The sequence below is a fragment of the Raphanus sativus genome, chromosome 5, assembly GCF_000801105.2.
Source record: "Raphanus sativus cultivar WK10039 chromosome 5, ASM80110v3, whole genome shotgun sequence".
NCBI classification, from domain to species: domain Eukaryota; kingdom Viridiplantae; phylum Streptophyta; class Magnoliopsida; order Brassicales; family Brassicaceae; genus Raphanus; species Raphanus sativus.
Window position 1 is genome coordinate 33,717,687 of NC_079515.1, and position 25,940 is coordinate 33,743,626.

A 25,940-nucleotide genomic window follows, 5' to 3' on the forward strand; every position below is an offset into this window, starting at 1 on the left:
ATGGACGTTTTCACACTATTGGAGCGAGCCCAAACGAAGCCCAACAAACATTAATGGGTCTGCACATTATAAAAAAGCCCTTGAATTTCAACCTTTAAAACAAACGGTTTCATTCAACGGCGCGTTATTTGAATTCGAATTTTGGAAGAATAACTACACAAAGACCCCACACAACGGAGCGTCTGGGAAATGGTAGGCCCTTCGAATCTGAATCGGACGGTTTATATTGACTCTAAGAAACTTAAAGAGACTTCAACAAAGTTCCCGCTCTCAAGGTAAACTGTAACAAAAATTTAGGTTAAGCGTTGTATTCTGTAAACTATTCAAAAGCAGACCCCTTTATTTCGTATAACTTCTTATTCAAACCCAAACTATCGATTCGAACCAAATCCCCATTTTAGAGTCACGATTAGACGACTCTTAAAGATCTGTTTTTATGATTAAGAAGCTGTGAATGCACCAACACTTACATACATAATTCCTAATTTTGTCTTTCTACATAACTTACTGGTCAAATGCTAATTAAATTGGTCAAACCCAGGATAAAAAGAAATAACGGGGTCGTAAGAGAATATATCATATAGTACAGGGGGGCACAAGCGATTTTATTATTTCAAAAAAAAATAAAAAATCAGATGGCTTTTTGCTATTATAAAGTCATCTTTCTCCGCTCTCTCATAATTTCAAAATTGAAATTCTTCAGTTTCTTCCCACTCCAAACCAAAAACAAAAAGCTAAAGAGAAAGTTCAGAGCATCAATGGAGAAATCAACGGAGAAGAGCGTGAGCTCCGTTACTTCTGGTAATTTGATCTTAACCTCCTTCTCTCTTAGATCGTCGATTCCCGTTTCAGTTATCGCGATTTATATATATTCTGATCGTAATAGGGAACTCAATCAACTCGAAGCTGAGGTATCCTCTCAGATCTGCTCTCAGATCCAAGGAAGGGAAGCCTCCTGTTCCCGATTTCTCAAGCGCCTCTTCAGCGCCCAGAAGGTACTCATCATAGTTTTTGCACCAGAATCGCCTCCGATGAAATGACGATATTGTAGATCTGGTGTCGATGGTTAGGTTTAAGATTGTATGTTGCATCGCTAGGTTTACTGATTCGAACATTTCTCTTAGCTTTCAGTATCAGGATACGATGATAACATTCTCTTATGAATTGTATTTGTGTGTTTGTGGTTTTGGATTCTCAGGGGACGAGTTGCATCTGCTGTTAGTCAGAGTACTACGGCGCTTGATCTTTCTGCTAAGAAGACTGTTGTTGATCGGGCCAAGCCACCGAGAAGAATGTCGATTCCTAACAAGGACTCGAGCAACTCTTCTGTTAGATCTGTCAGCAGCAGCGTCACTTCTTTGTCGGAGAGCAAGGCGAGGAGACCTCCTGGAGGCAGCAGCAATCCCAGGAGCTTGAATGTAACAACGCCTGTCTCTAGTAGTGTGATGAGATCAGGGGCGAGAAGAAAAGTTGAGGATTTGACTTCCTCTGCTTACTGGCTGGCGCATATCAAGCTCGCTGAATCAGTGGAGAAACACTCGGTCTCTCTTGGGTTTTTTAAGCTTGCTCTTCATGCAGGGTGTAAGGTAAAATGTTCGTTGGTTCTATGAAAGTTCTGATTGATTAACTCACTGGTTTTTGTGTGTGTGTGTTTTGGAATCTAGCCACTTGACAAGATGAAAGAGGAGTTGAAATCATACGCTGCTCGCAACAACATGGATGGGCTTGCTGATGCTGTTAAGGAACTTTCCGAGCTGTACTGTATCTCAGAGGAATCCAAGCAGACGCAAAAGGTCTCAGAGAGCACTTCTGTAGTGGCTGAAGAAACAGATGTTTCTCTGAAGAATGATGATGATGATGATGTCCAGAGTTCACTCTCCACTCCTGTAGCTTCCAACATCACATCAGAGATCATGAAAGAGGATGATGTTTCGCAAGATTCAGCTGTCATAGAAGAAGCCAAGGAGGAAGAGGTCTCAGAAAGCATCCCACAAGAAAGAACTAGGAGGTCTTTGGATGTAATCAGTGTGAACCAAGCGGATGTTCCAGAGGTTGTTCAAGGATCAGAAGATGGAGCTCCAGTTGTGACTGTTGCTCAACCTTCAGAGAAGAAACGTGCAAGCAGGAAGGAGACTGTTGCTAAGAACAGCCTGCCCGTGAAGACAAAGAAAGCAGTAGCTACCAACTCTGTCAATCCAAGGGCAGTTCCAGAAAACAAGGACAACAAGTCTCAGAAGAAACCTGAAAGGATCACTAAGCCAAGGACAAAGAAAGTTCAAGAAGAGACTAAGAAGTCCACCAAGAAACCTGCTGCTAAAGAAGGTAAAATAATTATATCAGACTGTGTTTTTGAAAGGTTGTGTTGCTCATTTATATATGGTGTTAAATGTTTTTTTTTTTGGTATAGGTGGAGAAGTTAAACCTCTGAAGCAAATGAACAAAATGGAGAACAAAGAAAACTCTGTGAGTAAAATCTCTTTTTAGTTCAGAGGATCGAATCGCTTCTGTAACTAAATGACTAACACGAACTTGTTCACTGCAGGTTGATGTTGGTGCAGGAGAAGAAATCCAAGTTTGAATGAAGAACAGAGAAGCGTTTTTTTTTTCACATCTCAGTCAACTCTTTTTTTTTAAAAATCTTTTGGTTTGAATGCTTGTTCAAGGTACATAGTTGAAAACGCGTTCGTAAGTTTGGCTTGGAAGACAACAAATATTTTTATTTGCTTGCTTATGTAATTGTGTTCTGTTTTTTTTTTCTCGTCTCTTCATTTGAGATGTCTTTACTGTTGAAGTTCGTTTATTCATAGTCGTCAAATATATTTTGGATAAAACTATTTCGAATCTCCAATTACTACTACTCAGTAGTCAAAGACAAATTGAATCATATGATTATTATACATAGCTCTGCTCCACGGTCTCCATTACTTTCCTGTTTTATTCCCTTTTGTTCTGACTGAACAGCCTTGCAGCTTCTGAGTTTGCTGGCGAAGCTAGGGTTTGGGTCACAAAGCAGAGACTGTAGAAGAAAATAAGATCTTGGTTAGCTTATGCATAAATGCCATAATGGAGAAGACGCAATGTTGTAAGTCATGAACCTGGATTGATGTGAGTATTGCAGAAACATCGTATATCTGGACTCCAATGGGTTTGTAAGATATTCAAGCAAATGCTTCCATCAGCATAAACTGCACATAAGTTCACAAAACCAAAGTAAGTCGACCAAGCATTCGTATTTGGTCTTTAGCTATTTTGTTCAAGTAAATGATTGAGCTTACTGTTTGGATGAAACATCCGTGAAACAAACCGAACCACTGGTGGTTTGTTCGGGTAGTCCTCTGTGAACTGAAGAGTCAACTTGAAGGTACCTAAAGGTTACCATGAGTTTGGGTTAGTTTAGCTCATGAAACATGCTGGCTTGAAGCAATAAGACAGACTTTACCTCCATCCCATGGGACTGTCATTAGGTCTGCAAAGACAAATGAAGAATGAAATTCATTTATTGTTTGAAGCATATTGTAAGACAAACCAAAAGCACAGAAAATAATGGTGAAAGATTAGTACCCACCCAAAGATGAGAGCGTTCCAGAACATGGTATCGTTATCTTGAGGAGCACCAATTATCCCACGGGAGGATCTTTTCTGCAGTCTCTTGAAATCCCACAAGAGTCTTTATCTAGCCGGAGTCGCCATAGCTGGAATCGTTCTCAAATGTCGCAATACCAAACCGAAATTTTCAAAAGATATCAAGAATTCTCATTGATTCTCACTTGTGTGGTAGTAGTAATTTTCATTTCACATTTAGCCACGAACACATTCTTCCAAATTAATATTTTTATTAAGTTTATCATTTCAAGGAATTTATTAATTAGTGGTATAGCATAAAGACAAAACAAATACGTCAACACCCAAGCGGACGTGACTCAGCAAAGCTATCCCCATAAGATTTATGGATACTATCTTTTATTTACATCTATCTAAATCTGTTTAGTCTTTACAAATTTCATTTTTAAGAAATGATACAGTATTAACCTTCTTACTCCATTTCTATAATTAGAGGAGGTTTTTTTATTTTTTTTATCATGAGGTTTTTAATAAAAGAAAGAGAATATGGTTGATGATTCTTCCTCATGATGAGTCATCATATAAAAGCCAATTAAAAACTATGGCGTTTGAGCCGTAAATACTCTTAAATGAGCAAATTTGTTCAAAACCCTTACAATAGCTAGATACCATTGGTTGGGGGGGAAAAAGTAAATTTGAAGGGGAGAATTTTGGGGGGAATTAGGGTAGGGGAAGCAAATATTGGAAAAGGGGAGTGTATAGAGTACAAATACTCTTAAATTAAAGGGGAACAATCGATAAATATCTAAGAATCATTTACGTAATTTCAATCAAAATCAATTAGTCTCCTTTATAGAAGCCAATCACTCAGTTACACCACAAACCAATCTCTAGTAGTATCCTTAAAAAAAAAAAAACGTCTCTGAGTTTCATCTCTCTCTCCGTCTCTTTTGGATCTTAAGCAATGTTCAGAGTCTTGGCGAGCAGAGGACTGAGAGCTAAGTCTCTCTGTGACAACAAATCCTCGAGCTTTCTTGCCCCTTTCACCTCTTCCAGGTTTGATCTCGCCAAAGCGTTGTCTTTTTTCTTCTTTCTTTTTAAGATGGTTCTTCGCCTTTTTGGTTTGCATGTTTTTTTCTTTTTGCCCTTAACAGTCTCAGTAAAGATTTAATTAAAAGTAAAATTAAAAAGACAAAAACTTTTAGCAAGTTGATGTTTTTAAAAAAACCTGAGATTTGGTCTTTTGTTTACATGATCGAGTTTCCGCATCTGACTGTGTTTTGATGTAATGAAGATCGTCTTGTCTGATTACCGTTGACATATAAAATTATAAGGTTCCTGATTTGATCTGCTTTTTTGCAGATGGAATCATTCCATACCTTTTGCTACGGTAGATGCGGAGGAGATATCTGGTGCTCACCCTGCTGAAGTACAGAGCTTTGGTACTGTGTCCACTTCTCATTGATTGCTCATTTGCAAAGTCATGTAACTGTTTTCAATTGCTATTTGTGGAATCTCTGAGATCTATTTTCGTTTGTATATATAGTGCAAGGGAAGTGGATAGGATCTTCGAACTACAACACGCTTCTGGATCCTCTCAATGGAGAACCTTTCATTAAAGTTGCTGAAGTGGAGGAATCAGGAGTTCAGGTGTGGAGAGATCCCTCCCTCCATTAATCGTAAAGCCAACATTGGTATCTTTCACATTTCTAACTTTTATGTTTCCTCTGTTATTATGTTGCAGCCGTTCGTTGAGAGCTTAGCACAGTGTCCGAAACATGGTCTGCATAACCCTTTTAAATCTCCTGAGAGGTAAGATTTGCTTTTTGGTAATTTAAGAAGCTTTTTTTAAATCTGATCTAAAACCTATGGTCATTGGTCTCTGCAGATATCTTTTATATGGAGATGTGTCGACAAAGGCAGCTCATATGCTCGCCTTACCTAAGGTAGCTGATTTCTTCACGAGGTTGATTCAAAGGGTTGCTCCTAAGAGTTACCAGCAAGCTGCTGGAGAAGTCTTCGTCACACGAAAGTTCTTAGAGAACTTTTGCGGCGATCAGGTACTTATTTTTGTTTATATTGGTTCATTGTTGTCACTTTAGAATATTTTGATTAACGAGTCTGCTACACTTTCTTTTTTTTATCAGGTGCGGTTCCTAGCACGGTCTTTTGCAGTGCCTGGGAATCACCTTGGGCAGCAAAGTCATGGCTACCGCTGGCCTTATGGTCCTGTAAGTTATTTTCTTAAGGATGCTTTTGTAACTTGTGACTATTCTGTTCTCTGCTTTGTTTTTGACCTCTTCATGTTGGCAGGTGACGATTGTTACACCATTCAATTTCCCACTAGAGATTCCACTACTTCAGCTGATGGGGGCTTTGTACATGGGTAACAAACCTCTTCTTAAAGTTGACAGCAAGGTATGTACTTACTTAATATCATCTCGGAACACATATATAAAACTTAATTCATATTCTCTTTTTTCATGATTTTGTTTTAAAATGTTTTACTTTGGATAGGTGAGCATTGTAATGGAGCAAATGATGCGGTTGCTTCACTACTGTGGTTTACCCGTTGAAGATGTTGACTTTATAAACTCTGATGGCAAGACTATGAACAAGATATTGCTAGAGGTTTTGTGTTCCGGAAACACACAAGTCTATTGTCTGTCTCCATTTTTTTTCTTAAACTGAGCTGAATCCATGTTTTTTTGGCGTATATTGCAGGCGAATCCAAGGATGACTCTCTTCACGGGTAGCTCTAGAGTAGCTGAAAAGTTGGCACTTGACCTCAAAGGTCGGATCAGGCTAGAAGATGCTGGATTTGATTGGAAAGTTTTGGGACCAGATGTTCAGGAGGTTCCTTACTATATACATAAACTTTCCTATTTCTATTTCCACTTTTGATGTGAATGTAATCTTTGACTCGGTGTTCCAATGCCAGATTGATTATGTTGCATGGGTATGTGATCAAGATGCATACGCGTGCAGTGGACAGAAGTGTTCTGCACAGTCTATACTTTTTGTGCACGAGGTTGGTTTGATCCTTAGTTGCTTAACCAGTGAAACCGCCTTTGAATGAATCATTTTGGGTTACTTCCAGTTTCTAAATTTGTCTTTTTTATTCCAGAACTGGTCAAAAACCTCTCTTCTCTCCAAGTTAAAAGATCTTGCAGGAAGACGCAAGCTGGAAGACTTGACCATTGGTCCTGTCCTAACAGTAAGTTTTCATAATTTGCTTTTTAGTCATCCAAAGAGATTGTATCATTATTGACACTACTCGTTAATATTATTACTGTTTTAAAAAAAGTTTACAACAGAGGCAATGTTGGAGCACATGGAGAATCTGCTTAAGATTCCAGGCTCAAAGCTACTCTTTGGTGGGAAACCGTTGAAGAACCACTCTATTCCTTCTATCTACGGAGCTTTGGAGCCCACCGCAGTTTATGTTCCCATTGAAGAAATCTTGAAGGACAGTAAAACCTACGAACTCGTCACCAAAGAAATCTTTGGACCGTTTCAGGTAATAATATCATTTTCTAACATCTGAATGATCTGTCTTGTTTCCTTGCTGATAATAAATGTATCTGATGTCTCCAGATTGTAACGGAATACAAAAAGGATCAACTTCCTCTTGTGTTGGATGCTTTGGAGAGGATGCACGCTCATCTAACTGCTGCTGTTGTTTCAAACGACCCCATCTTTATCCAGGCAAATCTATGCACCATCCTCATTAGTCAATCTCTTCTTCTCAATTCTCTCAAAGATGATAATGATGTAACGAATGCGTGCAGGAAGTGATAGGGAACACGGTGAATGGGACTACATATGCTGGACTCAGAGGAAGAACAACTGGAGCTCCTCAGAATCACTGGTGAGATAATTAACAAATAGTCCTTCTTTGTGAAAAAAAAGCTAGATGCTCATATTATATAAACACAGGTTTGGACCTGCTGGGGATCCAAGAGGAGCAGGGATAGGAACACCAGAGGCAATAAAGCTGGTGTGGTCATGCCACAGAGAGGTCATCTATGACTATGGTCCGATTCCACATGGTTGGGAACTTCCTGCATCTACTTAAAATGAGCGAAAGAGAGAGAGAGAGAGCACTTTGTTTGCTCTATTACCCAATAAAAGTGAGAGTTTTTGTAGTTTACCTACCCTCTCTACTGGTTTGTAGTTTCAGTATGAGTGTGGGGGAGGAGGCATAACAACAACTTTTGAATCATGAAATAAAAGCGTTGACTTAGTTAGTCAATGGCTGAGAGGCTGATTATTATCATTGTAAAACTTCACTGAATCTTAATTATGTTTTTTTTTTCCATTTTAGATCCACTTTTCAATTGTTTTTGTTGAGTTCACAGAATCACAGTAAAGTAAAATTTAAACCTATCGATCCTATAAAGTAGTCTATTGAAAAAGAATAAAATTTCGTCACTATCATGGAAAAAGACAACAGCAGATTCCTGTATGTGTACACATGCAAATCTCTGAACCGGTCTTGATCCTTTGTGATGCTGAAAAGTCCGAGGAGGAATCCATAAACGCAGCAGAGTGATATCTCTATGCAATGGAGTTTTTCAACGTTGTTGTACTTTATGTCCTAAAGTTTTGATGATATGAACAAGCAGTTTGTCTCCTGTTATTCTTCTGACTCGTTGTATTAGTTCGCTCCGCGAGATTCTCATGTCCTGTTGTTGTTTGTATGCAAAAGGAAGCAACAATTAGAATGTGATATGACAAATTTACATGAAAGAAGCAAACAATGGAAGAAGAAGAGAGAACACTTACTTGCTGATCTCTGTAGTGTTTTTGAATGATGAATATCTGAGATTGAGGTAGGAACTTCGACAATGCTTTGATCAGTACAGGAAATGGCATCCATGGCGATCTCAATCTCCTTGGAGACTGGTTTTGGTTTTGCTTACGGTTGAAGTTAAACGGAGTTTTGATGCAGACAAGAAACTCAGGCAAGAGATGTGTGTTCATGTGTGTGCTCCACACGATATACTTCTTCGGAGAAGCTAAATCATCTACACCAGAATCAAACTCTGGTGAGCTAGGACAAGACTGAGTCGAGCCTCGTGGAACAACCTCCGACTTTCCAAGTATAACTCTCGAAAGCAGCAAAAATCTCATCCCATCCTCTGAGTCCGCAGCTGATTCCTTCACACTAGAAACACACAAACAGTAAGACCAGTGAAACTAGTGTTGTTCCATTTATTAAAGAGTGTCATTGTGACATTTTTCACACAGATTAAGAAAGTTGTTGAAATATATGTAAATTGTAATTAATTATATTCTTTGACCAATAGTATTTTAGATAAATAAAATTATTTATAAAATCAATGCAGTTTGCAATTAATTTTCAGTTGAAAGTTAGTATAATTTACATTGAAATTGTAAGTGACATTTTTTGTGTAACAAGAAAATAAGTTTAGAGTGATACTTATTATGAAACAGAGGGAGTATTAATTATATTTTATAAAAATATAATAATTATTTAAATTTAAAATAAATTTATATTTTTGGGTTTAAAAATATCGGTATTTTTGGTCCAGTTCAAGATTTCGGTCTTTTTCTGTTCATTTTTTGAATAATATTTCCAAGAATTTATTATTATTATTTTTTTGGTAAAAAGCTTTTCAAGAATTAATGAGAGATTGAGAGAGAGATCTAAGTTTACCATTCAAGAAGCGCATTATCAGGGGAGAGATACAAGCCACGACCATAAGATCCGTCGTTACTCGGCTGGCTAAACCCGTATTCCAAAACAGACTTCAACTCTGCTTTCGTGACGGCGCACCAACCGTATTTGACTCTACTCCCGCCGCCGCCTTCACCACCGACGTGTTTCGTCTCCACCGCCTCTTGAAAAACCTGGAAGGACTTGAGCTTTGCACGAGCCCCGAGGGTTCCAAACCCGTTTCTGAGGATGGAGAGGAGCTGGCATTGGTCTCCACCAAGACCAGACTTACAGTTGCGGTAGATTAGATCGTAAGCTTTGTCGCCTTCGAGCAGCTCCACAAGCCCGTGTTCCTCGGCGAAAGACGGTCTTGGATGATCATAAGCATCACAGCTTCCAGATTCAGATATCGTTGATCCTTCTTGCTCTGAATCTAAACTAGCTTGCAACGACTCGGTTCTTGCGTAATCCATTGGAAGACAAGAAAATAATCAAACCGTGTAGATACACGATGCTGAATCTAGATATTTAACCTTTGAATGGTCTCTCGTGTTAATTAGTTTGATAAGAAAGCAGAAGAACTTGAGCTCCAAGTGCAAATATATAAGGAAGGAATTACAGAAATGGAAAGTGGGGAAGAACCGCCTTTGGTTACTGTAATCCGCGGTGATTGCATTTGTTTATATATTTATAGGAAAGTCTTTAAATCTAAAAAACACAGAAGTCCTTGTCCTTTTCTACGTGGAGAAGACGTAAACAAAGTTTAAACACGCACTATAATAAATATAAATGATCTCTTTTTTATTACAAGAAAAAAAGCTAAAATGATTTTTTATTTAAATTTTAAGAAAGGAAAAAGAGAGATTGTTCAAGTTGTACAACTAGTTACGTTAGGTTTTGTCAACCGCTAGCTGTTTCTTTTTCTTCCGCGGGTCGATACCGTGTTGGAGTCAGCAGGTTGGTTGATAGCAACAAGACGAAAATACCCCTTGGATAACGTGGGCTGGATACTATGAGTAGAAGGTGAAATAATGACGAATATTACTTGTACTTTCAGATTAAACCATCTTTAAACCACCTCCATTATAGAGATTAAATTGTTGATCCAATATCTATTCTATTAAAGTACAAGCACATTTGGATTTTTACTCTGTTTATCACTAAAGAGGCTTTTTTGTATTCATTAATGACATTTTGGACATTCTGCATTGGTTTCTTTTTTAATTGTTTTTGGTTTGTCATTAACCACCGGTTCCTAATTCAATTTTGGTATGTGATTATTCCGTGTTTGATACTGCATCATTTTAATATTTTTCCAACCGGACATGTTTGAAACTGCATCGTTTTTTCTCAAACTATTTAATGGTTTGGTTTTAAACCGCTTTTTCCTAAATATAATCCCAACTATCTAACAAAAATTATTTATAAAAAATAAAAATTATTTATTGGTTCAACCAATGGTTCAACCGGTAACCGGATTTCGATTTTAGTAGTTTTTATTGGATTTTTAAATTTTGTTTTTTTTTTCAAACCCGAACTGAATTTATCTTTGATCAACCGGTAATCCGTTCAACCGCAGGTCTAAGTCGAATTTCAAAACACCGATCAAAACTATAAAACTGTTATATTGATTTATATTTAAAATATCTAATTCAAAATTAAAAACCTAAAAATACATGTATAATATATATTTTTACCGAACATAAATCTGGATATAAAATACATATATGAGACGGATTATATAAATACATATACAAGACGGATTATATAAATGTGATTATATAAAATTTTCACCAAACATAAATTTGCGTTTTGAAAACGCGAGTCAAAATCTAGTGTTCTTTTATAATAGATGAAGGCTATATTTATCTTCATAAATAAGGAAATGTTATTTTCTCCCCTAAATATTAGTATTTTTCTATTATAAAAGAACACATTAGACAATAATTTTATTTCTATTTTTTCTTCTATTTTAAAGATTTCTATTATAGAGGTGGATTAGAGACGTCCTAATATTATACCGAGAACTAAGAAGCCACGAGCGGCCCACGTTTTATACATCCCCTGACCGACACCACCATTTTTTGTTGCTTTCTTTTAAAGCAATCGAAAGCTCTCTTCGGGTCAAATGTTTTGGATTTTACGAATCATATACAAGTCCATGACTTCACATAATCTGATTTGGTTATTTACTATTGGGCAACACTGATGGGGACAATGTTTTCTAAATGGCCCATTTTATGCGGTTTTCAAATCAATGGGAATAACCAAATTTACCTCCCTGTGCTTCATGAGTGCTTATGGATAAGAATAAAAGCTTCATGCAGAGACTTGAATACCTTTACTTGTATTCTATAAGATAATGATTATTTAATTGTTTTTACCCCCTCTAATAATACAATGTAGCAACTGATAACGTTTTTATGTTTCTTTTTTCCCATAGATTTAGATGGCTTACATTTTTCCAACTGATAGTCAACCTTAATGGCTCACAATTTTTTTTCTTTGCTCCAATATATTTAGATGGACACAAAATGCTGTGATACAAAGATAAACCAAATTGGACCATCTTTTAAACTAAGAAAGGAACAGAGTTTGGGACGTTTCCATTTAAAACCGAATAACCGGTTAGGGTAACTTGAGTATTGTGCAAACACTAATCTTCTAAGACAAGGCAATGTACAGTCATTGTCCTCTACTTCATAACTCGTCTTTTTTTTCGGTTAGAAATCACAACTTTTAAGTCTGAGTCTTTGCTTCTTCTGCTCCGTCTTCTTCTTCTTCTTCTTCTTCTTCTTCTTCTTCTTCTTCTTCCTCAGCCTCAAGACCTAGAGACTCGATTAGGCACTCTTGAGCTTCTTCTAGTGCTGATTCATTTGCATCTGTTGCATATAATATCTTCTTAACCGCTACCACTATCTGCACAATATTGTCGGTTTCCAAACAAGTACATATGTTATTTCATATTCTCAAAAGATTTTTGAGTCCAAAGGGAGGGAAACAAGGAAATTGGTATTGACATGTACCGGGAGATCATCAAGTTCAGGAGTCTGACAGAGTATCTCTATATCCCTGAGCTTAGAGAAGTAAAAATCCCTTTCCTTTTCCAAGAGATCCACCGAGACCTTGACATCTTCAAGCTGGTTATTGTGAAAGAAAAGTTTTCATCATTTAACCTGAAGAAGCAAGAGACTGATTAGATGGTAATTACCTCCTTCGTCAGAGCTTGCACTTCGGCTGATGAGTTGCTCCCACCTCCAGTTGCTTGTGATCTTGCTTGCTTGGTACCTAGCAGTTAGAATTTCCGAACAAAAGATTGAGAAAGTGGATAGAGAGAGGGAAGCTAAAGTTTAAATGGCTCTGACCAGTTGGTTTGCTGGAAGTAGTGACTGGAGGAGGAGGTTGATGCGTATTGTTTGTTTGCAGTGACTTTGAGACCTTACTAGTCCCCTTTACGCTTTTCTCTTTGCCACCTCTTGATCTTCTCTCTACCGGATTATAATTCCTGCAATTGATGAAACCAGTGGAGTAAGAGACTTTTGCTTTGATAATTAGAGTGGGAAGGGAAAGTAGCAACTAAAAAAGAATGCATACTCGTTCATAATGCCGCCATTGATAGAATCACAAAAACGTTTCAGCCATTGCAGAAACTCCAAGTTGTCTAGTGGTCGACCTTTGACAAGCCTGTTAACTTCCAATGGCTGGATTGTAAAGCGATATATACATATGTTGAAGGTGTATATTAGCTCTCTTTATCACAAGCAAAATGTATTGTATGATTTAAAGAATAAAAACTACCTTTGTGATTTTCAGTTTGGTGAAGACTTCTTGCATGACTTTGTAGTTTTGAATCATCTCGTACTCGTTCTTCGCCGCAAAATTAACCTGAAAAGTTGAAAGATTTAGAATTGCTCTGCAGAAGAAGCAAGAAAAAAACAAGAGATTACCGATGAAAACTAATAAACATTGATCACAGACCTTGTGCATAGGCACAACTCCAGGAAAGGTCATGTCCAACATTTGGCATTGAACAGCACCTGATGCAACCTTTACCATAACAAACAATAAGCCACACTTAAGATTAAACACATTCTCACAAGCAAAAGTGAAAGTGAAAAGATCAATTACAACAGTTTCAATGCCTACTTACAAGAATAGAAATCAAACAAGTAAAAAAAAAATCTTAATAGTGACCCTTGAAGCCTTTTTCAATATCAAAGGCATACAAAGTATCAAATTAACAAATCTATCTTATTACACAACATAAACTCCAAGTAACACTTTTCGGTAAAGCCAAAAAAAAAAAAAAAAACTGATGTATCAGAGAGCCAATGCAATTGAATCTTAACAGGCAAATTGCACCAAGATCAAGACTTGCACATTTTTTCTCAAAAACCGATCTTCATAATCCACCACCGACATCATCAAAAACAAAGCCAAAGGCACGTCCTTTTTTGATCAATCTGCCATCGAAACACACATGCAGAAAGAAAGAATGAAGCTTTTTTAACAGATACCTCTTCGATGCGAGAGAGATTGAGATGAAGGCGGTCATTGATCCAACCGAGAATCTCGTTCCGTCCAACGAAGTAAGCACTGTCCATCATCCCAATGTTCGTCGCCATCTTCTCTAACGAAATTAAAAAAAAAAGTTACCTCCTTTTTTCTATTGGAAAAACTCAGATGCAAAATGCGATGATGATGATCGAAAGGAAAAAAAAGAGGTTAAAGAGAGAATCAAATGGGGGGGTTAGGTGAAACGAAACGAAACTGAAAAAGAAAGAATTATTCTTTCTATTTATCAAAATTTTCTATTTTGATTCGATCCGTTAATAAGAAGAGAAACTGATGCAAGAGAAAAAGACGGTGAGCGAATGAAACAGCGAGGAATGAGAAAAAGTGTTAAATAATTTTATTTTTTAACTTATTTTAGTCGTTACGATGTCTCTCGCGTGAACCCGTTTCTTTAATTTATTTTATTTTAAGTTTTGCTAAATATTTTTTTATTTTATATAATATACTTTTGCTTGGTCAGAACTTATAAGCATAAGAAAATCTCTGTGTGATTAAATTAAAGGTAATTCAAAATTATTAGATACACCTCATTTGATCGCTGCGGAAAACTTATATACATTAGATTGTTGAATATAATAACTATAATAAAAAAGAAACTATATCAGATTAGTCATGCGTTGAAAGAGACATTTTCTTATTTTAGTGTACCTGGGAAAGATGCATTAACTTCTTGGTTTGTTTCGGTTACAGCTAATGTCAGTTCACAGTTATGACGATGCTTGTTTTGGTCCTTTTTGGACTCTGTGATATATGTAACGCCTTCACGTGGGGATGCCTTTCCTTTAAGTAGCACCATGGTTATAATATTATACACTTCTTCATTTCTAGGAAACATATCTTTTATCTTTTCCATCTGAGATTTTTTTGGTGAGATCTCAAATTTTATTGTTGCACATCTCCCACATCCGAACATACAGTCAAGTTCACTGTTTATTTCTGTGATTTGATATTATTACATAACAAACAGAAATTAACAATGCATTTAACATATTATTTTGATATTTAAAATTTGTTAACCGGTAACAACAACTTGATAATAACCAGAGGCAAAAAAAAGAAGAGAGGAAAGACATGGGCAACGTATTAAAAGCTACGACCGGTCGGTATTAGCTGAGCTAGTATACATATGTATCATCGAAGGCCGAGTGACCAACATATTTGGCTGATTTATCCACCTGAAGTTTAGCAACAACAATCAACAAATTAATACGTTGATTTATCAAACTCAAGAGTAATATGTAGAGAGAACTCGAAAGGTCACGCTTTTCTGTAGGCTCACCAGAATCGTTCACCGGAGTAAACTTCCCAGCAGCTGCTGGTAAGTCATCTTCGTCCTTCTTAGCGAGTACGTACCATATGTTAACACTATGTGGGCGTAAAAGGAATGGACGCACATAGTTCTCATAAACATAAGCAGCGCTGCTCAAGCCCGGTAACACCAACCAACAAGTTAGTGCTAGCTTGGCGTATGGCCATACCGGGATCCTGATATCATTACCTCGAAAACATTCATTAGTCCATTATATATAAAACAAGAAACTTTGCACACCAAAAGTGATCAGTCCTTAGACTGTTTAAAAGGATATGGATGTCTCAACTATTTTTGAACTTACCATTCGATGAGTCCGTAGAAAGTGAGCTCAAAGAGTTTTATAAGTGAATAAAGAGCCCAATAAGTGAGCCATTGCTTGTCGTCTCCATGAGTTCTGAAGATGCAGATTCCTGAGATGTTCTGTATTAATTCGTGAAGTATTACAGGAGGTACTACAGGCGTGTGGCATGAAGATGGAGCTGAATGGGAGTTCGGGTTTATGGATGATCGTGGGCTTCCTGAGTTAGAAAAGAAAAGATGATATGTGTTTGAAGACAAATGGACGTTTTCCATAAAGAAAAAGGGAGTTTGCTTGAAGATGAAGTTTTCCATTAAGGTAAATGGAAAGTTACCTTATGTGTATTGGAAAGACTTGGAGAGCAAGTGGAAGACTTGGAAAGCAAGTTAAAGACGTGGAGAGCAAGTTATGGTCTACTATATAAGGAGGGACGTGCCTTATGAGAAAGCCAGACCTCACATAATAGAGAAAAGGGTTTCATTGTATATTGGTGTATCTGTTTGGTGTCGAAGCAGTGTCTGTAGTAGTTGTCAATGGAGTCTGATGTTGACTTAGTTTGGTGGCGTTGGTGTTAGCGCTTTGTGTGGTGGAGTTAGCCATCGTGTGTGGAGCTCGTGGGTAGCTTCGTGTGTGCTTGGGTGATCAAGCTTGGTGTCATTGGTGTGCGTTAGGTGCTGACGTACTTGGTGAAGTACTTCCGAGAAGTGGAAGATCGAAGCCTAGACTCAGGAGGAGTTTAGCAAAGGAGGTTTCATTGAAGAGGTCTGTGAAGATTGCAGCTGTAGAAGACAGTGTGCTCTGGCGTGTCCGGATGGGATCCGTTGTATTCCTAATCTTTGTAGATTGCTCCTTAGAAAAGAGTGGTAGACACTCGTGTGTGTTGTACCATATAGCAATTGTAGGTTGCTCCTTGTTCTAAGTCAATGAAATATGGACGAGGTCCCGGGGATGTAGGAAACGAACCCCGTTAACAAACTTTGTGTCTATTTTACTTTCTGCACTAGTTTCTCTGCCCTCACTACATTAACAAGTGGTATCAGAGCGGGACTCGATAGAGTTAACGACTTAGTTTCGAGTAGATCAAGGTGAGGACAGAAACTTGTTCAGGAAGTAGAACAAAGTTTGATTGGAGATCGCTGAAGATGGCGTGATGGGATTTCTTCATAGATTTGGAAGGTGTTGATCTTCGAATTGGTTTTTGACCATGATGTGACTCATAGGGGGAGATTGAAGACGTGGTTTTCAAACCAGTTATGATGAGTGCACATGCATAGTCAAAAAGGGAGAGATTGAAGATGCAGATTCCTGAGATGTTCTGTATTAGTTCGTGAAGTATTACAGGAGGTACTACAGGCGTGTGGCATGAAGATGGAGCTGAATGGGAGTTCGGGTTTATGGATGATCGTGGGCTTCCTGAGTTAGAAAAGGAAAGATGATATGTGCTTGAAGACAAATGGACGTTTTCCATAAAGAAAAAGGGAGTTTGCTTGAAGATGAAGTTTTCCATTAAGGTAAATGGAAAATTACCTTATGTGTATTGGAAAGACTTGGAGAGCAAGTGGAAGACTTGGAAAGCAAGTTAAAAACGTGGAGAGCAAGTTATGGTCTACTATATAAGGAGGGACGTGCCTTATGAGAAAGCCAGACCACACATAATAAAGAAAGGGGTTTCATTGTATATTGGTGTATCTGTTTGGTGTCGAAGCAGTGTATGTAGTAGTTGTCGATGGAGTCTGATGTTGACTTAGTTTGGTGACGTTGGTGTTAGCGCTTTGTGTGGTGGAGTTAGCCATCGTGTGTGGAGCTCGTGGGTAGCTTCGTGTGTGCTTGGGTGATCAAGCTTGGTGTCATTGGTGTGCGTTAGGTGCTGACGTACTTGGTGAAGTACTTCCGAGAAGTGGAAGATCGAAGTCTAGACTCAGGAGGAGTTTAGCAAAGGAGGTTTCATTGAAGAGATCTGTGAAGATTGTAGCTGTAGAAGACAGTGTGCTCTGGCGTGTCCGGATGAGATCCGTTGTATTCCTAATCTTTGTAGATTGCTCCTTAGAAAAGAGTGGTAGACACTCGTGTGTGTTGTACCATATAGCAATTGTAGGTTGCTCCTTGTTCTAAGTCAATGAAATCTGGACGAGGTCCCGGGGATGTAGGAAACGAACCCCGTTAACAAACTTTGTGTCTATTTTACTTTCTGCACTAGTTTCTCTGCCCTCACTACATTAACAAGTTCCCGACTCTATTGCCCTCACTGATGCGTATCTGAATTCAAATATAGACCGGTAATGACTTAAGTGAAAGTGTTTTGAGATTTGACAAACTCTCAGGCGAGTAAATTAGATGGAGAAAGTTATACTATTAGACTTACAGAGGATAAACCAAGCTAATAATAGGTCTGCACACACCAACATATGCAAAAAAAAAAGAAAAAATTAAATTAATGAGAAAACTAAAACGAGAAAATAGCTACGCTCTGTGTTAGTTATTATTCATTTTACCCAGCGATAACGTCGAAGTTCTTAAAGATGGCCTTTACCAAACTTCCAATACCGGAACTCATTTTTGCCTCGACTTTTGATTGTTTTCTTTTGGCTTTGCTTCTTTGTATTTTTCTGAGTGAGTGTTCTGATATGAAGGAAGTTGGGCTAGAGACACGTGTCCATGGCTATGAGAGGAGTCGACACAAAGTTGAGCCACGTGGCCTGATTTGGAAGCCTAATAGCTTAGTTAGTCATGGCTGTGTTTCTTTTTTGTTTTATGACCGTTAGATTTTCATCACTTCGCGCTATTTTGGTGGATTTTTTTTTTTTTTTTTTTTTTGGTGTCGTTAATATTTTATTTTTAACGTTAGTGAAACTAAAGTAACTATGAACATCACACAAAATTAATGCGAAAAAAATAGAGATGAGTTCTCGTAAAAAAATTTGAAGAAAAAAACTAAAAACATTAGTGAAACACATACAACTTTGTATTATACAAGATTACTTACAAAATGTTTTATTTTGTCAATGTTTCTAAACTATGTACATTGAAAGAAAAAAAAGGAAGCAAAATCAACCAAGCAAGTAAGAGATTGATGGGCAAGGTTCTTTGACCGATCTAAATATATTAAGCTTTTGTCTTTATCCTTTTATCCCCACTTGGTTTAGACTATAAAGTCTATGATTGAAGCAATACTACTCGGATCCAAAGAAAACCAAAATGGAAGAAGAAACTGAGAACAAAGTGACACTCCATGGAACATTCATGAGTCCTTACAGCAAAAGGGTTGAGTTAGCCCTCAAGCTTAAATCCATACCTTACCTATTCGTGCAAGAAGATCTACTTAACAAGAGCCAAACCCTTCTTCTACACAACCCGGTTCACAAGAAGGTTCCGGTTCTCGTCCACAGAGGTAAACCGATCTCTGAATCCTTGTTTATCATTGAATACATCGACGAAACGTGGAGAAACGGTCCACAGCTTTTGCCTCGAGACCCTTACAGAAGATCTAAAGTCCGGTTTTGGGCCAGCTACATCCAGTCACATCTTTTCGATGCGGTGATGAAAGTGGTGAAAACCGAAGGAGAAGAGCAAGAGAGAGCTCTCGCAGAGGTGAAGGAGAAGCTGAGCATCATAGAGAGAGAAGGCCTCAAGGAGATTTTCTCGGATACTGATGGTAAACCTACCGTGACAAACGAGACCATGAGCCTCGTTGACATTGTGATGTGCACTTTGCTTAGCCCTTACAAGGCACACGAAGAAGTTTTGGCTGTGAAGATCGTCGACCCAGAGACGGTTCCTGGTGTCTATGGTTGGCTCAGTGCTATTAACGAAACCGATGTGGTCAAAGATCTGAGTCCTCCTTATGAACAAGTCCTTGAGATTCTTAGGGCTTTCAGACACATGTCTCTCTCCCATTCCTAAGTTTTACATCGTTTGATGTAAGTTTCATTTCTCTAAAATTTGTAAGTAACGTCTACTAGTAATTGTACCTTATAATCCGTTGTTGCAACATTTTATTGAATGCAAATAATAAACCGAGCCTATTAAGTACCGGTACAATGTCAAACCAAAAACAAACAAGAAGGTGCATAGAGGACACTAGCGAGATTGAGATGGTACCAACTGTGAGGAGCGATGATTGGCTTTAGTGCCTCTACGGTTCCAGATTGGAGTTGTCTCAATGAGCTTGAAGGGGGCAAGCCTCCTCTCCCGCTTGCTTAGCTTCTTCTTGCAGTTGTGAACCTTGAGCTTGGCAATCTCAGCTTCTTCCTCTGGAGTCGTCTCTCTAACTACGACAGTTAGACGACACTCGGGTCTTATCATCACCCCGGATTTTCCTTTTCCATGGATAGATATCCTCTTCTTGAACAGTCCCTTCCCAACAAACGCTTCCGCTGCATGATCACATATCAAAAGGCTTAGACAAAAGAAAACCTTTCCTTAACATAGAAGAAACCCAAGGGTTCAGAGTACATACCAATGATGAGACGGTCAGGATCTAGTCCATGGTTATGAGAAGCATTAGCTCGGGCGGCGTGGATAACCTGTATGACAATGGGTTTTAATTTGTACTACTAATAGAAACGAGATGTCTGTTTAAAACTCAGATCTGAGAGATTACACGGTACACGGTATGGGAAGCCCGTTTAACTGTGACTTGCAGTTGCATCAGAGCATCTTCAACGCGCATACCGCGGACTAGCGCTGCAACTAGGTTGACCTTCTTAGGACTCTGAAACAAGCAAACAAAATTGAGTTTAGAGCCTGGAAGCAATTAGAAATACGAAAAATGAAGCTGGAAAGCGGATTCTGTTTAAGTGTCAGAGAACACAGACCTGCTTAATGGCCTTGAGTACAGCCTGCACTTTCTTACGCTTAGGGATAATCTTCTGCTCATCTTCTTCTTCTTTTCTAGTACCCAACAGAGCTGGAGATGACAAAGGTGATGAAACAGGCTCTTCACCAGCCTTGAGTTTTCTTGACGTCGAAATCCCCTGAAACCATACAACCTGATCCCATCACTTTCACTCCCAAAAAAAGTAGAGACTCCTAACTAAGGTTTTACTAGAGTTGCATAGTTCCAAAAGATAACAGATATTGGCATGATCCTCCCACTACGACACACTCTCACTTCCCCTATTTCAATATCCTAAATCGTTCAAATATGGAACTGCTCATGCAAGCTCGCTCTGCGCAAAGAGGAAACACGAATGCATTACCACTTGCTGTAGATAATGATGCAGTGGTGTTGAGGTGTAGGTTGGTCTCAACAGACCCTGCAAGTAACCTGAAACACAAACACAACAAATCACACATATGGAGTCAGATGGAGCAAATGAGCAAAAAAGCATTCACCTTTTGAGAAAGGGGATTCCAAACTACGAGCTGAAGAGTAATTGGCTCTCGAAGCGTTACTGTTCGTCACTCTTCTCGCAACTTGACGAATTAACTGTAGATTCCTCTGCCAACCCGCCATTGTTTTTCCTGAGAAAAAACCTCTTCTGTAAACGCAAAGGATTACGAATCAGAAAGAAAGTTGAAAGCTTGGCTCGTTCCGATCAAATTATGCAAATCAATCGGAACATCTAGGGTTTATCAATCGGAGAGCTAACCTGTGAAAATGAGCAACTCAGAGAGAGAGAGACAGAGCACGAGGCGGCGCACAACGACAAGGAAACATGTTTTCGTATTTTTGGGCTTTTTATTAATGGGCTCAACCCGGATTCGTTCCGCGGGCCCATCTGGTTTAGCTATATTTTGAGAAATTTGGTTTATCTCGGTTCGGGTTGGGTAGATCATTCAGAGTTCAGACAAGTTGCTATGGCGATAGGCCGATTGGTCAAACGACTACTTACTCTGGTTTAGCTGTATTTTGAGAAATTTGGTTTATCTCGGTTTAGGTTGGGTTGGATTGCTTTTAGTTTGACGTGGGTGTAGATCAATCAGACAAGTTGGCGGCGAGATGGGCCGATTGGCAAAACGACTGCTTACTCACCCCTCCTCCTTCAATCTTTCTTGTCTGTAAAATTGGACCCCATGTTGCCTACCATCACGTTTTTTGTTTCCGTTATTAGATAAAATTTATTTATCACATTCAATATGCTTTTTATCCTCTTCCCTTTTCTTGACTAGTGCCAAATAAATAATCTTCCATTTTTTTCTTCATCTTTATTGAGATAAGATGTTGCTTTGTTCAATCAAACTAATTATTTGAAATGATTATGTCATATGACTATTGGGCAATTTTAGCCTCGATCCTTTGCTTAGGGTCTGGATTGCTTGTCAACCTTATTCCGTTTGATGAAAATTATAAGATAATTGAAATGAATGCAAAAGAAACTATAAAAGACATTGGAAACAGAAAGAAATATATGGAGAAATCATCACTTGCATTTTATCAGACGTTTTTCAAAATCCTAAATAGGTTAACAATTTTATAGAAGAGACTATGTATGAAGTTATTACCGAGTAGGTTTTGTCTTGTTAAAATTTGGGCGATAAATATGAATATGTGTGTATGTATTATTTGTAAATGTGTATATAGTTGTATAATTGTACCGTCCACTAAATAATATAGAACATTATCTAAAAATTCTAAAAACAAAAGAATTCCAATGGGTAGAACCTCCATTAGAAATGAGATGGTCTAAAACGACACCAATTGATGTCCACTACATATATAGGCCATGCACGAAAGAGTTGCTAAGAGCATTCCTAATGGGGTTTTTGCTCTTCAGAAATATATGTGTGTATGTATATATTATATGTGTGTAAGTAGTTGTGGAGTTCTAAAATTTACGAAAAATCTAACCAAAAATATCTAAAGCTAGATACTTTCGGTTGGGTTTCCCGTAAAACTTAGAACCCTGCAATTACTTACACACATACTTCCTTCGTTTCAGAATGATCTATGGTTTAGAAAAAAAAAATGTTTCTAAAATATCCATATTTTATATTTTTAATGTATTTAATAATAGCAAATTGTAAATTTCAAAAACATTAATTATGTTCATTGAATTCTGATTAGTTAAAAATTATATATACGTTTTTAGAACTACTCTTTCAAAATGATGTATGTTTTGTAGCACTCGAATGAGAGGTTTCTTGCTCATGGGTTCTAAAAACGCATGTGTGTGTATGTATATATATTATACTCTTTCTGTTTTTTAAAAAGATGTATTTTTAGAATTTGTACACTTCTTAAGAAAATACCATCATTTGAGTGATATATGAGAGTAAAGATTCGTTCGATTTCATTAGTTTTCTTTGGAACTATACATATATATATATATATATATATATATATTTAGAACGCATATAAACAACAAATTGTAATTTGTAACGACTCTTGAGTCCTGACAAATAAAATATGAAAAGATAAATGGATATACGTAATTTGCGGGCTTGCGGTTCTCGACGAACTTACTCCACTCCACTCAACATGCATGCATCTCTTAATTCGAAGTTAAATTTGCACTTAGCTTCTAACTAACTATACTAGCTTCTGAATTTTTCAAACGATCACCTATGCCTTATTGAATTTCAATGAATCGTGTGTGTTAATACAAATTCTCCAAATTGAAATTTCTCGTTAATTGATTTTAACTTATATATAAAGCTGTTGTTATAAATCTATATGGACTTGTCACATAATATGAATTATTTAAGTACGAAGTTTTGCATATGATTATATTATAGGCTTATAGCTATATATATGGTCCCATTATTATGTCTTGATAGTGGATCATATATTGCCGAACCTAGCACCCTATTGAGTCCGACCATATCCTCACTGAATAAGGCAACAAACTAACTTCTCCTAACTATTAAGGCAAATTTTGGTTCTCTGTTTTTATTATAGGTGTATTATACAAGACAGCTATTTTTCGTATTTCAACAAAATGAAAGTATGGGAGTATTTGTTAGTGTGCTTCGAAGCTCGACGTAATGTAAACCAATTGTTGAAAAACTTAAAACCAATATGTAAAGGGTTTATAACCATTTATACCATCAAAACATATTCGCTATATAAAAAACCATAGGTAACTCTAAGTACGTCAACTCATTTTAAAGTAAACCCTACGAGTATTTTACACAGCGCAATATAGTACTATATATGACGGGATGAGATAGCACATTTGGTAAGAACTTTGAGGGCTAATGGTCATACTCACGGGTTCGAACCTCGTGGAGGGGAACTACCTCTTCCTTGTCACCAAAAAATGCGATACTGGATGTTGGGCCTTGTCCTCAGCCCAGATTAAGTCTTTCCGGGTGAAGTGGACCGCTGTCTGACCGGGCCTAGAGGAATGATCTGCGTAAGCAGGGAACCTCTGGATTATCAAAAAGAAAAATATATTATGAATTCTCTTTTTCGGGAACTTGAAAACCAATAACTACGTATCTACATAATGTGAACAAATTCAAATGAAAATTGACTTATAATCATCGAGCTCATAACTGCAAATATAGTCAACTATGAACCCCCTCTAGTATCATGCCACGTTCAAAATTCTATCACGTATGACATGCACATCATATGGTCCCATACAAAATGCCTCTCCATAATAATTCAATCGCCAATAATTCGTAACTCGCGTAAAAAAATACATTTAGTATATCAAATTAAATCTGAAAAATGAAATTTTAAAATAACGTCGCCCATTATGTATCGAGTAAATTCGAATTGAAAGATTTCGTACCTTAGAGATCATCGTCGTGATCATCGTTCTACGGTCGATACGTGTGAACCTTCACGATCTTGTACAAAGAGTAGAGAAGCGTAAAGTGATCGCATCAATACGATGACAAGTGGCATAGATCTAATTAGAAAGGGGGACCACATAGAGTGGCAATACGATAAAATATTGCTTTTAAGGTGGGACCCCTGACATACCTAACTCTTTTGAGTATTATGTTCTGTCGACTGTCGTATTGTGCAAAACATGTCTTTGTCCAAGATCCTCGCTTTCCATATTCGGAGAAGGCAAAGTGTTCTAATCTGTACCGTACACGTTCATGCTTGCATATATCAATAGATTGCGTGGCGACTGAAGCGGGATGGTATAGTGCAAATTGTCAATCGCTGGGTGTGTAAATAATGATTGGTGGAATAGTAGGGATGGACAAAATACCTATAAATTTTGATTCGATTAGTTATATGTTTGATTCAAACAAAAAAAATCCGAATATTCATAGTTTTACGAAATAAAACAAATACTAATATGAATATGAATCAAATCATAAATAATATTTTTAGGAATGTATATCCAATCTGATCCATTGTATGCAAATATTTTACATATATTTAAAAATTATATATATATAAGTTATATAAATATTATATTGTATATCAGTTTTATAGTATTTTTTTAAATCAATTATATTATTTGTTATAAGTTTTGAAAGTAAAAGAAAAATATTTTTGTAATAAAATATTGTTATTATTATATAATATTTTTGGATTTTTTATTTATTTTCTAATTTTTTATTTATTTTAAGTGATTGAATCGGATATCTGATCAAAAGTCTAAAGTTTTCCAGATGGATACAGATCGAATCGAATAGAGTAATTGATTATTCAGACGAAACATATCAGATCACAAATATCTCTAAAAATCTGAAATATCTGATCCATGCCAACCTATATCTGAGAGTCCATTGATTTAAATTCATAGTGTTTGTCAATCTCAATCCAGACTTATCGTGGTATTGATTTTTAACGGAATATTTGTGTCAATATATATCAGTTTATGAAAGTTTGGTGTAGTACTAATCAAAAACATTTTGCGGTCTCTTAATTTGGTATTCGAACGAAGGTTGTATTGATTGCTAACTTGCGTGAACTTCATCATGTTAATTTGCACTATGATTAGTTGAACGTTTTACCAAAACCAAAATATCCAACACTACCAACACAATATGCTAGCTTCAGATGATTAAATCTGATTAACCAACATTACTATGTCCCAAGAATGTAAGTGTTCAGAAAAGATGTCATTGTTTTCTAAATGGTTCTTTAATCATTTTAACTATGCATATAATTGATATTCCTTCTATTTCATTGTAATTGTCGTTTTAAAGATTGAATACACATGTTAAAAGAACATTTAGTTTTATATATTTACTGGATAAAACATCATTACCAATATATCTAACCACATTTCAAATTTTCAATCAATAAAAAAATAGATTGAAATATAAAATCAATAGCTTTTGCATTAAAATTATAAAACAATACTTATTTTGAAACAAAAATTTTGATCAATAATGACTGTTAAATCAAAACGGAGGAAGTAATATTGTCATTATAGACTGCTATAAATCAATGTATGAATGTGAGGTGGCTTGATTCTTTTCTTTTTATTAAATTCGACATTTCAAATTTTCAATTAATAAAAAATAGATTGAAATATAAAATCAATAGCTTTTGCATTAAAATTATAAACGATATTTATTTTTAAACAAAATTTTTGATCAGTAATGACCGCCATATCAAAACGGAGAAAGTAATATTTAATTATCGTGTCATT

General features: G+C 36.9%; 7 protein-coding genes and 1 pseudogene across 8 annotated transcripts; 3 read left to right on the plus strand and 5 right to left on the minus strand.

Moving 5' to 3' along the window:
- The first annotated feature begins 654 nt into the window (after positions 1–654).
- LOC108805166 (uncharacterized) lies at positions 655–2,834 on the plus strand. Its single transcript, XM_018577139.2, has 6 exons — positions 655–801; positions 887–995; positions 1,199–1,586; positions 1,665–2,322; positions 2,408–2,463; positions 2,543–2,834. Exons 1-6 carry the CDS (start codon positions 759–761, stop codon positions 2,576–2,578), a joined length of 1,290 nt encoding a protein of 429 aa, XP_018432641.1. The 5' UTR covers positions 655–758; the 3' UTR covers positions 2,579–2,834.
- Positions 2,780–3,889, minus strand: LOC108805167 (ubiquitin-conjugating enzyme E2 3-like; annotated as a pseudogene).
- A 413-nt stretch (positions 3,890–4,302) lies between these two features.
- LOC108862389 (delta-1-pyrroline-5-carboxylate dehydrogenase 12A1, mitochondrial) lies at positions 4,303–7,882 on the plus strand. The gene is made up of 15 exons (XM_018636498.2): positions 4,303–4,617; positions 4,924–5,003; positions 5,108–5,211; positions 5,306–5,373; positions 5,450–5,621; positions 5,709–5,792; positions 5,875–5,979; positions 6,079–6,192; positions 6,286–6,417; positions 6,503–6,592; positions 6,689–6,778; positions 6,869–7,081; positions 7,159–7,269; positions 7,353–7,432; positions 7,501–7,882. The coding sequence occupies exons 1-15, from the start codon at positions 4,526–4,528 to the stop codon at positions 7,637–7,639; spliced, it is 1,674 nt and encodes a 557-aa protein (XP_018492000.1). The 5' UTR covers positions 4,303–4,525; the 3' UTR covers positions 7,640–7,882.
- Positions 7,883–7,977: 95 nt separating this feature from the next.
- On the minus strand, positions 7,978–9,899 carry LOC108862392 (probable inactive poly [ADP-ribose] polymerase SRO5). Its single transcript, XM_057010543.1, has 3 exons — positions 9,245–9,899; positions 8,350–8,731; positions 7,978–8,249 (listed from the first exon to the last, which is right to left on the minus strand). Exons 1-3 carry the CDS (start codon positions 9,715–9,717, stop codon positions 8,139–8,141), a joined length of 966 nt encoding a protein of 321 aa, XP_056866523.1. The 5' UTR covers positions 9,718–9,899; the 3' UTR covers positions 7,978–8,138.
- A 1,838-nt stretch (positions 9,900–11,737) lies between these two features.
- On the minus strand, positions 11,738–14,101 carry LOC108859730 (microtubule-associated protein RP/EB family member 1B). The gene is made up of 8 exons (XM_018633639.2): positions 13,762–14,101; positions 13,223–13,291; positions 13,043–13,129; positions 12,839–12,945; positions 12,610–12,749; positions 12,456–12,532; positions 12,271–12,384; positions 11,738–12,163 (listed from the first exon to the last, which is right to left on the minus strand). Exons 1-8 carry the CDS (start codon positions 13,867–13,869, stop codon positions 11,984–11,986), a joined length of 882 nt encoding a protein of 293 aa, XP_018489141.1. The 5' UTR covers positions 13,870–14,101; the 3' UTR covers positions 11,738–11,983.
- An 833-nt stretch (positions 14,102–14,934) lies between these two features.
- Positions 14,935–17,983, minus strand: LOC108860170 (HVA22-like protein b). Its single transcript, XM_057010775.1, is given in 6 exon segments — positions 14,935–14,995; positions 15,071–15,304; positions 15,433–15,541; positions 17,651–17,685; positions 17,792–17,818; positions 17,922–17,983. Coding segments are annotated over 6 exon segments (528 nt in total).
- Positions 17,984–18,475: 492 nt separating this feature from the next.
- LOC108857246 (glutathione S-transferase U9) lies at positions 18,476–19,341 on the plus strand. Its single transcript, XM_018631207.2, has one exon. It carries the CDS (start codon positions 18,625–18,627, stop codon positions 19,327–19,329), a length of 705 nt encoding a protein of 234 aa, XP_018486709.1. The 5' UTR covers positions 18,476–18,624; the 3' UTR covers positions 19,330–19,341.
- Positions 19,342–19,404: 63 nt separating this feature from the next.
- Positions 19,405–21,076, minus strand: LOC108857245 (uncharacterized). Of its 2 annotated transcripts, none has more exons than XM_018631206.2 (7): positions 21,021–21,076; positions 20,764–20,909; positions 20,628–20,695; positions 20,244–20,402; positions 20,030–20,140; positions 19,886–19,952; positions 19,405–19,802 (listed from the first exon to the last, which is right to left on the minus strand). In XM_018631206.2, the coding sequence occupies exons 2-7, from the start codon at positions 20,882–20,884 to the stop codon at positions 19,507–19,509; spliced, it is 822 nt and encodes a 273-aa protein (XP_018486708.1). In that variant the 5' UTR covers positions 20,885–20,909; positions 21,021–21,076; the 3' UTR covers positions 19,405–19,506. The 2 variants fall into 2 exon arrangements, with proteins under 2 accessions (XP_018486708.1, XP_056866873.1); XM_057010893.1 differs by having other exon boundaries at positions 20,764–20,892; positions 21,021–21,056.
- Between the last annotated feature and the right edge of the window lie 4,864 nt (positions 21,077–25,940).

Bases quoted from the DNA above. Each gene is read 5' to 3' on its own strand.
- LOC108805166 (XM_018577139.2), top strand. From the start codon at position 759: ATGGAGAAATCAACGGAGAAGAGCGTGAGCTCCGTTACTTCTG. The intron at 996-1,198 runs GTACTCATCATA...TTGGATTCTCAG, and splicing joins GCCTCTTCAGCGCCCAGAAG to GGGACGAGTTGCATCTGCTG. The intron at 2,323-2,407 runs GTAAAATAATTA...TTTTTGGTATAG, and splicing joins GAAACCTGCTGCTAAAGAAG to GTGGAGAAGTTAAACCTCTG.
- LOC108862389 (XM_018636498.2), top strand. From the start codon at position 4,526: ATGTTCAGAGTCTTGGCGAGCAGAGGACTGAGAGCTAAGTCTCTCTGT. The intron at 6,418-6,502 runs GTTCCTTACTAT...TTCCAATGCCAG, and splicing joins TGGGACCAGATGTTCAGGAG to ATTGATTATGTTGCATGGGT. The intron at 7,433-7,500 runs GTGAGATAATTA...ATATAAACACAG, and splicing joins GGAGCTCCTCAGAATCACTG to GTTTGGACCTGCTGGGGATC.
- LOC108862392 (XM_057010543.1), bottom strand. From the start codon at position 9,717: ATGGATTACGCAAGAACCGAGTCGTTGCAAGCTAGTTTAGATTCAGAG. The intron at 8,732-9,244 runs GTAAACTTAGAT...GTGTGTTTCTAG, and splicing joins GATAATGCGCTTCTTGAATG to TGTGAAGGAATCAGCTGCGG. The intron at 8,250-8,349 runs GTAAGTGTTCTC...AAACAACAACAG, and splicing joins AACACTACAGAGATCAGCAA to GACATGAGAATCTCGCGGAG.
- LOC108859730 (XM_018633639.2), bottom strand. From the start codon at position 13,869: ATGGCGACGAACATTGGGATGATGGACAGTGCTTACTTCGTTGGACGG. The intron at 12,533-12,609 runs GTCAGAGCCATT...TCTAACTGCTAG, and splicing joins TACTTCCAGCAAACCAACTG to GTACCAAGCAAGCAAGATCA. The intron at 12,164-12,270 runs GTACATGTCAAT...AATATTGTGCAG, and splicing joins CTGAACTTGATGATCTCCCG to ATAGTGGTAGCGGTTAAGAA.
- LOC108857246 (XM_018631207.2), top strand. From the start codon at position 18,625: ATGGAAGAAGAAACTGAGAACAAAGTGACACTCCATGGAACATTCATG.
- LOC108857245 (XM_018631206.2), bottom strand. From the start codon at position 20,884: ATGGCGGGTTGGCAGAGGAATCTACAGTTAATTCGTCAAGTTGCGAGA. The intron at 20,696-20,763 runs GTGAATGCTTTT...TTTGTGTTTCAG, and splicing joins GGAATCCCCTTTCTCAAAAG to GTTACTTGCAGGGTCTGTTG. The intron at 19,803-19,885 runs GTATGTACTCTG...GTGATCATGCAG, and splicing joins TCCTGACCGTCTCATCATTG to CGGAAGCGTTTGTTGGGAAG.